The 10,760-nt window shown below is 60.0% G+C and overlaps 1 protein-coding gene across 6 annotated transcripts in view; it reads left to right on the top strand.

The window, feature by feature from the left end:
- CFAP46 (cilia and flagella associated protein 46) overlaps positions 1 to 10,760 on the top strand; it is a 123,004-nt gene that overhangs the window by 25,704 nt on the left and 86,540 nt on the right. For all 6 annotated transcript variants that reach the window (XM_037733135.1, XM_017513566.2, XM_017513568.2 and 3 more), the window contains exons 15-22: positions 648 to 775; positions 1,535 to 1,662; positions 3,118 to 3,251; positions 5,558 to 5,770; positions 6,002 to 6,167; positions 8,271 to 8,420; positions 9,073 to 9,180; positions 9,636 to 9,802. In XM_037733135.1, the coding sequence (XP_037589063.1) occupies positions 648 to 775; positions 1,535 to 1,662; positions 3,118 to 3,251; positions 5,558 to 5,770; positions 6,002 to 6,167; positions 8,271 to 8,420; positions 9,073 to 9,180; positions 9,636 to 9,802 (1,194 nt within the window). The remainder of the gene's footprint in view (positions 1 to 647; positions 776 to 1,534; positions 1,663 to 3,117; positions 3,252 to 5,557; positions 5,771 to 6,001; positions 6,168 to 8,270; positions 8,421 to 9,072; positions 9,181 to 9,635; positions 9,803 to 10,760) is intronic.

The following is a 10,760-nucleotide window of genomic DNA, read 5'->3' as shown; positions in this document are numbered from 1 at the left end:
TGGGGGGGAGTTCAGGGCGGGAGAGGCGAGTGGGGGGGAGGTCAGAGCAGGAGAGGTCAGTGGGGAATCAGAGCCACGCACAGCCCAGCCCGGAGGTCACTCAGCCAGAGAGCCAGTGTCTGTGGTGGCCGAACTGACCCCACATGTGGCCACCTGAGGACACACGAGGCCACCTCTTCCAGGATGGTGGGAGGTGGTCCCGGCCTAGGGGTCCTGACATATGGGACCTCCCAGCCTGTGATGATGGCCACGGCCTGTGAGGTGCGCAGACGCCCTGTCCCTTCTGTCACTTGGAGGGCACGCAGTGCCGGTGACCAGAGCAGGCTGATTTTTGGTACCAGCCCTGCAGTCGCTACCACCCCAGGGAGGCCTGCCCCATGCACCCCCAGGGAGTGGATTGGGTGGCCTTTCTTCTCGCCACAGGGATGGAGGTGCCGCACGCAGCTGGCTGGTGGGAGGTGGAGAGCTGTGCCCACCGCAGGACATGCCCCCGCCAGGCCATCCCCAGCGTGCACGCCAGGCTCCTTTTGCCAGCTGTAGACTGCAGAGCCTCGGTGGCTTTTTCTCAGGCAGCCAGCCCTGGTTCTTCTAGTTTAGCTGCCGCATCTGTCTACTCACTTTTCCCTCTCTGGGTCCTCGGTGAGCAGGATACAGATCTGGGCAGAGCTAGCCAAAGTGGCACGGAAGCAGGGTGTGTGGGACGTCTGTCGGACGGCGAGCCGCTTCTGCCTCCTGTATGACAACGTCAAGGTGAAGAAGCTGAGGCTGCGGAGAGGTTCGTACGCCCCTTATGTGTGTGTCCCGGCCTGGCTGCAGCCGCCCTCTGTGTGCAGGAAGGGCTGTGGTTCGTGCGGTTTTGACACATGGGGCCTTCACGTGAGATGGGGCATTGCCGTGTTACAATAGTCACAGTTCCCACTAATCAGGGCCGCCAATCATGGGTGGCAGCCACATCTGGCTGTATCAGCCATGCCACGAGCACCGTCGGTACGTTCCAACTTGTCACTAGAGGCCTCAGAGGCTCAGGCAGGGGCAGCCACAGCAGTGAGCAGATGCCCATGCGGGGCGCCCAAGGGCAGAGGGCAGCAGCCACAGGCCCAGCGTGGAGTAGAGCGTGGGTGGGGCAGGCTCCTCACAGTCAGCACCCAGCCCTGGAGAAGCTCCCGTCTCAGGGACAGTCAGGACCCAAAGAGATGAGGGAGGGAGGTGACAGAATGGGCACGGAGGCCTGGGAGTCCTGCAGGCGTCGGGGATGCAGGAGGTGCTTGGAGAGCCAAAGGTGCCAAGAGCGTCTGCAGGGGTGTGGCCAAGAGCAAGCCCTGGCTGGGACCCAACTTGGCAGCCAGCTCTGCCCGCACAGAGAGCTCTTCTGGCCCTGCCCTGGGCAAGGTGCCCACTTACGGCCCGCCTGCCCAGCTGGGTGGCTCTGCGTGCAACTGCGAAGAGGCTTAGGCACTCCAAGGTGGACCAGGCATTCTTGTGTTTTATTTGCTGGAAGAAAACCATGATCCTTACCTGCTGCCGTTTCTCTCAGGGAGGAAGAAGCGAGGTGGGGACGGCTCAGTGCATGACGCTGGGAGCCAGCCTGAGGTCGTCCTGCAGAGGCAGGTGTCTCCTGACCTGCTGCGGAAGTTCGCGGAGGTGGGGTTCATCAACGCTGAGGTGCGTCACAGAGGGGGGTTCATCAGCGCCGAGATTGGTGACGGAAGGGGGTTCATCAGCGCTGAGATGTGTGGGGGGTTCATCAGTGCTGAGATGGGTGACGGAGGGGGGTTCATCAGTGCCGAGATGTGGGGTGGTTCATCAGCGCTGAGGTGGGTGATGGAGGGGGGTTCATCAGCGCTGATGGGTGATGGAGGGGGGTTCATCAGCGCTGAGGTGTGGCAGGAGGGGTTCATGAGTGCTGAAGTGCATCTTGGAGGGGCGCATCAGTTTTGAGGTGCGTCCCCGCAGCACGGCTCAGAACGTTGCTTTCTCGCATCCGTGCAGCCCGCTGCAGGGCTGGTGCTGGTGTCCACACAGCCTGCTAATCCACTGCAGATGTTTATCATCATAGAACCTTCTGCGCTTCAAACAAAATGAACATGAGGGAGGGAAAACTTCCTGGATTCTTGGAAGATTTTCTAGGAGAAAAATAGAAACCAAAATGTGCATGGGTGTAAATTTCTCTTGGGAATCATTTCTGAGTGGTGAATCTGCAGTTGTGGGTGAGACATGGCGACTGCCACTCCGCTGAGGGATGACGCCTTGGCGTTCGCTGCAGAAGCACTTTGAACGGGGTGTGATGTCCAGGGCCCCTGCCGTGGGTCCGCCAGGCCTCTTCCTCCCATGCAGGCACAGAGAACCCCCCTGGCTCGCCCTGCCCAAAATCAGCAGGTAGGAACGGCGGAGCTGGATCCAAACCCGACCCTGGGACCTTGGGTCTGAGCTTGCAGCCACTGTGCAATGCCAACATGTGTGACCTTTGTGACATTGTGTGACTTCAGAGTTTTCATAGCCACTCTAGGTGAGGTTTCTGTGGATTTACTGAGTGGGTACGTGGCACTCAGCCTCGGAGGCCAGCACACCTGCTGATTTATTCAGTACATCTACTGAGTGGCTCCCAAGGGCCAGGCCCACGCCCTCAGCTGGGGTCACAGAGGGAAGCGGCACAGACCCCGCTGCTCAGGGAGCCAGAGCCCAGATGGCAGAACCAGAGCCAGTGGAGGCCATGGGGCTGTGGGGGGTGTTCAGCCACACTCCAGGGGCCAGTGCAGCCCCTGGCCCTGCAGCACGTAAAACGTGATGATGCAGGGGAGGTGCGGGTGCTGGCCAGGGTCTGCTGACGCCCGGAAGCCATTGCAGCTCCTTCACTCCTTTGGGGTGTGTGGTGCTCTGGAAGGAGGCTTCTCTTCCCCACCCCCACTGTGATGGTGGAGAGAGTCTACGAGGGACTGGCTTTAGTCCCTGGACTGGCTGTCAGGCAGGCCCAGCTTGCAAAGGGCACACCAGCTGGGTTTCCCTGGCCGTGCTTGGCACTTTGCAAATCAGAGCTAAGGGAAGAGTGCGTGTGTTCCCCGTCTGGTGCTGGGCTGGTGCTCCGACCACAGTCTTTCCCAGTGCACGCGTCTTCTGCAGGCCACTGTCCATTTGCTGCGGTCAGAAGGTGTAGAGCTGAATGACCGGGCCATCCCTCCCGAAGACCTGAGCCAGCACCCGGCCGGCTACGTGCCTGAACCCCCGGAGGCGAATGCTGAGTGGATCACATACAGGTGGGCAGCGGCCGCAGCCTGGAGCACTGCCCGGGACACGGGTCAGAGTGTCCTCCGCGCTGAGGCTGGTGTGGGGAGGGACACCCTTTGCATTCCTGAGGACACAGCTTTCTCGCGTGGGGAAGGTGTCCATCGTCCCGTAAATGACCAAGACCGTGAAAGTGGAAATGGGGTGAGGAAATGGAGTAATGTAGGAACAGATGACCTCACCTGTTCTTAGCAGTGTTCCCCAGTGAGACCCCAGGCGTGGTGTGTTATTACTGTGAGTGAGAGTTCACGGGCGCCTGTCCCAGGGCACTCCAGTGTCAGCCCTGCTCACTCTCATCAGTTCTCTCAAGATGTGTGAGAGTCAGCTGCTTTCACGGGGAGGTGGTATTCATGGTGGAAAACAGAAGGAGCAGCTTCTGCATTTGCTCAGAGGAAAAGCCATACTCTCCCTCCTATTGTGGGAAGAGCCTCAAAAACTCCTTGTGCATCAGTAAGAAAAGTTTGGATAGGATATCTCATAGGACTTGCCTACATGAGGTTCCAAGTTAAGAAACAATCATGAAATGGGAGTGCTTTACTGACAGTGATGGGTTTTACCTGTTTTTAATCTGAAATTAAAGGTTTTAAACTAGTTTTTACATTGACAGTAATTGTACAACTTCTGGGGTGACGTTTCCATCCGTGTAGCGTGTGGAGATCAGATCTGGGTCATTAGTGAATCTGTCACCCCGGACTTGCGTTCTTTCTCTGTGTTGGGAACGTTCCGTGCCCCCCTCCAGCACCCCTGTAAACTGTGGTCACCTGCCGTGCTGTAGGGCGTGGGAACTTGTCCCTCCGATGCAGCCGCGTCAAGCACAGTAACCTGGTAAGCATGGGTGTCCTGACTACCCACGCAGCGGAAGCTGGGCACGGCACCCCATCCTCGCTGGTCACGGGGCAGAAGGAAAGCCAGCTCTCTGTGCTTGCCACGCATGCCTGCGCCCACCCAGCCGAGCCCTGTGGAGGGAGAGGAGGTCAGGCAGCAGCACTGACGGTGATGGCTGCAGGTGTCCTTGGCCTTGACCTCTTGGGATCCTCCCTCCTGCAGCAGCTCCAGGCTCTGTGAGGAGCCGCCCAGCCCAGGCCTGCCCCGGGCTCCGGGGTTCCAGATGCCTCTCCAGGTCCAGGCCCAAAGCTGAGCAGAGCTCTGCACTCGTTGTAGGCCTGTTCACAGAGAGAGGGGCTCTGAAATTTAGAGCTCAGGTTGTTTACAGCCCATGAGCTGAGGGCGGCTTTGACACATTTAAGTTTGTCAAATAGGCAGCGAAGATTAGATGGAGCTTGCAAAACCCAAAATGCTTGAAAAGTGTACGCAACCTGGTCTAGTGGGGCAGACAGACGCTGTCCACGTGCACACTGCTGGGTGAGGACTGACCGCCCTGCCCTCGGCGTGGTGGCTCCCTGAGGAGGGGCAGCCTGTGGGCGACGTTCCCTTGGCCAGGAGGGAGGGCAGTGCGGTGCAGTGTGGAGAGAGGCCAGGAGGCACGGCGCAGCAGCAGCGTGGCTGGATGCAGCCTCGGGCGGGGGCCGGGAGGTTTGAGGGGAGCGGGGGTGCCTTGGCGGGGGTGAACACTTGTGGCCATGGGAACCAGCCAGGGGCCATTGGAGGCATCCGGGAAGGATGAGGACACACTGGAACGAGGGGGCCGCTGGGAACGGGGAGCACCGGGCTGGGCCACGGTGCTTCAGGTGGAGGCTCTGGGAGGCTGGGGGTGCTGAGGGGTGGGGTGGTGAGGCAGCCTGCTTCTGACCCATGCAGTCCCCACAGGAGCCCCTTTCTGAGGCCAGCGCTCCATAGACTACTGGAAACAGGAGAGGCTCACAGGAAGAGTCCGTGCGCTCTTTTGGGAGGGCGGGTGGGGAAAGGCTTTGTTTCACACTCAGGCAGCCGTCCCCAACCATTTTGGGACTGGTTTTGTGGGAGACAATTTTTCCATGGACTGTCTGGGTGGAGGCTGTTTTCGGGATGAAACTGTTCCACTTCAGATCATCAGGCCTTTGTCTGATTCTCACAAGGAGCAGGAAACATGCATCCCTCAAATGTGCAGGTCACAGTAGGGTTCGAGTTCCTCGGACACTCGAAAGTGGCCGCTGATGGGACGGGAAGGAGTGCCAGCGATGGGGGCGCCTGTAAATACGGATGAAGCCTTGGTCACTCACCTGCCCCTGCCCGCTTCCTGCCACACGGCCCAGTTCCTCGCAGACCCCGCAGCAGTCCTGCTCCCTGGCCCTGGGGCCGGGGACCCCACGCTAAGGGCTTGCTGATGCACGTTTTGCAGAACCTGGATTGAGAGCCTGTCCCAGTATGCCATGAATAACTGGCTGCGTTCTGCAGAGATTGGACAGGAACTCCAGGAGGCGTGGATCGTGCAGAATGCTGTGGTCTACGTCCTGAACCACAGCCGCCACCTGATCCTGGCCGGGCGGCAGAGGGAGCTGGTGGACGCCCTGCACCACCTCCTGAGCATCGTCAAGGCCACAGGCCACAGCGGGTGCGTGTGGGTCGGCTGCACTGCGTGCCCGTGAGGAGAGGCTTCTTCCCACAACTGGCCCCTTCCCTCGGGACACCCCAAAACAGCTGTGCTCCGTGGCTCTCTGCGTCTCAGCAGAGGAGGGTCATGGGCACCGTGCACCTCAGTCCTCCTGCTGCCTGAGGACTCCATGCCTAGCACCAGGTGTGGCCTGCAGGGGCCATGGTTCCCTCTGATGAGCATGTCTCCCAGGGACCCTGTGATGCTGGTGACGCTCTGCAACACGCTGGCACGAGGCCTGATCATCAGCTGGATTCCACCCCTGGCCGCTGAGAAGTCCAGGAAATTGGTGCGAACAAATGCCTTTCACAGCCCACTGGACGCAGGAGCCATCTCCGAGATCAAAACAGCGGTGGAGGTACCACCTCCATGATGCTGGGGGGGGGAAGGGGGGGAAGGGGGAGGGGGAAAGAGAGGAGTGGGGGAGAGAGGGGTGTGTGTGTGTGTGTGTGTGTATGGGTTGCAGCTGACCCAAGAGGCAGCCCTGCAGATCGGGAGGCTGGGGTCGAGCTTCTGAAGGCTTCTGGAAAGACCCTAGGAGAGCAAACTTCCCTCAGTAGCGGCAACAGATATGAGAACAATTTAGGAAGTAAAACATGAGGGGCCCCCACTGCTGGGAAATAAGGTGAGGGCTGGAGAGAGCAAAGCAAGACGCGTGGGTGGGCATGGGGCCTCCTCCAGGTGGAGAGGACAGTAGAAATAGAAGGAGAAATGGCGGATTGGAACAGCAAGAAACGGACCGAGCCCCCACACGTCCCTGTAGCCACCCCAGTAAGATGCAGCAGACCCGCGTGGAGCGGTGCTGGCGGCGCAGTGGGCCATTTCTCCCATGGAATTTGGATTTTGTTGTAATCCCGAAGGAAGGAAGAAAACAGTGTCCTCGCTGCCGGATGCTGAAGTGCTTGCTGACCCATTGCTCATTTCTAACTCAGAAGAGCTGCTTGAAACCAGGAGAAAGCCCGTTTCCTAATGAGCCAAGGGGGTCTGTCGGGAACCTCACGTCGCCTGAGTGTGGAGCACCCACAGTGGGACCAGGACAGGGAGGCCTTGAGCGTCCCCGGCGGGGCACAGGGGGTCTGTCCCCGCCCTTGCTGGAAGACTTCGTGCCAAAGCTCATCCTGTGTGACCCTTTCTGGACCATGGATAAAACCATGGGCCAGAGAGTCGAGCCTGCGGCACGGCGCTCATGGTCAGTGCTCACGGTCAGCGCTCACAGTCAGCTATGCCAGGCCAGAGCCAGAGTGGAGAGGGCCCTGGTGCTGCCGGCTCCCAGAGGGGACGGCTGGCACCGGGCAGTCAGTGTGGGCTAGCCTGGAGCACCAGCTGGGCATTAGGTGAGGTTCTGAGAAGGGACAAGGGGCCGGCCCCAGGGGCCTGCAGGTGTCAGGCTGGAGGCTGCAGAAGGGAGGGTGCTGTGGACAGCTTGGGCAGCTGTCTGTGCGGCTGAACCTGCTGCGGCCCCAGGAGGCAGCTGGTGGGTGCAGAGGAACTTCCCCGCGGATGTGATGTTGGCCGGATCCAGATGCTTAGAGGAAGCCCTGGCACTGAGCTGGCAATTGACTCCGGGAGCATGGAGTGAATGGCAGAGTGCGAGGAAGAGGCACAGGAAGCCGGCTAGGGTAGCTTCTGGGCCAGGCATCTGCACAGCCCCACCAGGAGCCAGGTGGCGAAGAGGGGAGTCAGGGCTCCCCAAACATTCCGACAGGATGTTTTTGTGGAATCTGACACATGTTTGGAAGTTTATCCAGAAGGAAGGACGCTGCCCAGCAGCTGTCTGAGCTACAGAGACATTTTGCAAGGAGCAGGTGTTTGCGTTATGCTTTACTGGGGAAGAGAAAGTGAGAGACGGGACGTCCCTGGGTCTGCCAGTGGCAGCTCCTGGTGGCCTGTGCTTTCTGCACTGGGTGAGGCTCGGAACAGGGACTCGCTGATCCTCACGACGACATATTACTGGGTTTTGTTTCTACGTAGAGGTGGGGAAACTGAGGCACAGCATGAAGAATCTTGCCTGGTCACATGGCCAGCAAGGCAGGGACCTGGGGCGCAACCCAGAGGCTCAGAGCAGCAGCCCACATGCCCTTCACTGTGGGCAAAGCACATGGCAGATTTCACGTCCCCGATTTTGGGGCTCCATCCTTGCTGCCCCACCCCCAACCGATACCAGGCGCAGTGTGGGAGGGGAGCCGGACAGCTCCTCTGTCCTAACCAGAGGCTGGGGTGCGCTGGAGGCCAGGTGGCGGCTGCCTTCCTGTGTGTGCAGTCGCGTCCTCGGCGCCCGGGGTTGGGTCTTCATCTGCTGGGTTTGCCGTGCAGCCCCTGGAGGGCCTGAGCCTGAGGTGCTGTGGGCCCTCCACGGGCTGGACCAGGAGCTGGGGCTGTCTGTCTTTTAGTGGTTTGGATCTTGGCTCAGGGTCCCCTGTTGAGAATTTAGGCGTCGTGACTAAGAACGCGTCCATCCCAGGTCTGCGAGTTCGCCCTGAACCTGACCAACGGGAGCACGCCGGAGGAGACGGTGCCCACCCGCGTCCGGCAGCAGCTCCTCGCCACCTGGGTCAAGGCCAAGCAGCTCCTGCAGCAGCAGATCGGGCCACGGCTGGGCACCGAGGAGCAGGTGGGCACCCTGTCAGCATCCGGGCTCTGACCAATGCCCTGGGGACATAGATGTCCAAGGCAGCCGGGGGTGGTGGGCTCCCGGGACCACTTAGCTCCAGATGGCGCCATCGGGGCGGCCTGGCAGTCCCTGATGGGAGCTTCCTCTGCCCACCCATCCATGGGGTCTGTGAGCTTCTGGGCCTCTGGGGGTGCTGCCCTTTCCCAGGGATGAGCGGGCTCCGTGAGGTCCTATGAGCTCCTGGAAAGCCTGATGGAGGAGGGGCCTTGAAGCCTGGCCAGGAGCGAGGGGTCGAGTGGGGCCCAGGGAGGCAGGGAGGGTCCAGGCGTCAACCTGCCTACCCAGGCAGCCACCATGTCAGCTCCTTCCCTCCGCGGGGGTCACCTGACCGTCCAACAAGGCTGCCTCACGCATGGGGCTGCACGGCCCTGGGGCTCTTGTCTGAAAAGATGGTGTGTAGGTCAACAGTTACAAACAGAATCTCAGGTATAAACGCTCCCAATTTCAGGGTCTGATTATAGCCCTTAAACTAACTTGCAGTGTTAAATTCAGGCATATTCCAGACGCTCCCCCACAGCGTTGTGTTCACACGTGTTCCAGACTTCCCCCTGCACCCTTGGGGCTGACACACTCAGGGCATCCTCCCCACCAGGGTACCAGTGAGGATGTCAGCTCGATAACCAGAGTCCTTGTTGCCTTGGAAATGTACTCATGCAACGGGCTGGGCCTCATGGACTTCACCGTCCCCTCCCTGGCCCAGGTAGGTGACCCCAGGGTTCCTGGGAGGCCAGGGGCGAGGACCCCAAGGCTCCAAGGGTGTTGCCCATGGTGGGCAGAACTCAGGTCCCAGTGCGTGTGCTCACCCTGCTCTCCCCCACCTCCCGACAGAGCTGCGCCCTCCACATGCTTCCTTCAGCTTCACGCTGGGAGCGCCCCTGCCTCCTGGGGTGAGGCGCACGCCGTCTGAGCAGACCCTTTGTGTCCTGCCCCACCCTGAGCCACTCAGTGCAGGTCAGGGGTAGCCAGGGAGCCACAGGACATGAGGGGCCCTCACAGGTGTGGACGTGGCAGCTCCGCTTTTGTGGGCAGCATGCAGTGGCCTCCACAGGCCGCGCCTCCCTTTAGAATCACGTGCCACGTGACCGTGGGGAGTGCAGGCGGTGGGAAGGTCGCTGTTGCTCACACGGTGCCCCTTCTTCTGCCGCCCAACGGAAGGTGGTGAAAATGGCTTCTGAGTGCAACTGGTCGGACCCCCTGGTGGAGCTGCAGACCCTGACGCGGCTGACCCACTTCGCCTACGCGGCACGTGACCATGAGACCACCATGGCCTGTGCTCACAAGGCCGTTGAGATGGGCGTCAAGTACCTGAAGATATTTGGTCCGTGAGTAGCCTCTCATGACTGGACGAATTCCCCCCACAGGGGCAGGGAGCGTGGGCCTCGGCCGCAGTCACAGATCAGGGTGCTCCACCAAGTCCCCAGGCCCAGGCCCGAAAGCTTCCTGCAGGCATCAGCCACGCGCACAGGTGCCCCCGCCTGCTGGCCCCTGCTCTCATGGATGAGTCATCAGTGGCCCTGTGGAAAGCTGGGTCAGGGAGGGTTCTGAAGTCACATGGGCCTCCGCAGGAGGGGTGTGTGGCTGGCTGGCCGTGTGCGTGGCAGACACAGAAGGGGTCTCAGCCCATTCAGAGGCTGAGACAAAGGGCCACAGATGGGAGGGCTCCAACCCTAGGTGGTTCCTGCTCACAGTTCCAGAGGCTGGAAGTCCCGTTGAGGTGTGGCAGGTTCGGCGTCTGCAGAGGGCCCCTTCCTGGCCCACAGATGGTGCTTCCTGCTGTGTCCTCGCATGGTGGAAGGGGTAGGGAGCTCTCTGGGGTCCCTTACAAAAAGACCAGCACCATGGAGTGAGCACTTTTCAGCATGGGAATTTTGAGGACACAGACATTCAGCCTGTAGCAGGTAGAAAGTGGCTTCCGTCTGCCATTTCTGATGACACACAGGTTTGTTTGAAGTAATTTTGAATAGACAGTTATGCACGCTAATTAAGTTTGGAAATAAGTAAGGATAATTTCAATGAGCGAACATCGCCTCTGGCTCTGGGTCCTGACTCACCTCCCGACTCAGCCGCCCGCCAGGCCCGCCGCCAGCACAGCTGGGCCCAGAATGTTTCCATTCTCCCCTTGAATTTTCATGGTTCTCACTTTCAGTAGCTTACCGTGTTCCATCCAGTTGAGCAATTGTTATCGTCCCTAATCTTTCCCCGATTTTTGAAAATGAAGCCGTTGTCCATGCGTTGCCGTTGTAAGTATTCCTGCAGTGAAGGCCGTTGTCCATGCGTTGC

This window comes from Cebus imitator, unplaced genomic scaffold (genome assembly GCF_001604975.1).
Source record: "Cebus imitator isolate Cc_AM_T3 unplaced genomic scaffold, Cebus_imitator-1.0 Scaffold495, whole genome shotgun sequence".
NCBI lineage: Eukaryota > Metazoa > Chordata > Mammalia > Primates > Cebidae > Cebus > Cebus imitator.
Note: the sequence above shows the minus strand (reverse complement) of the source record. Positions and strands in the feature narration are given on the sequence as shown.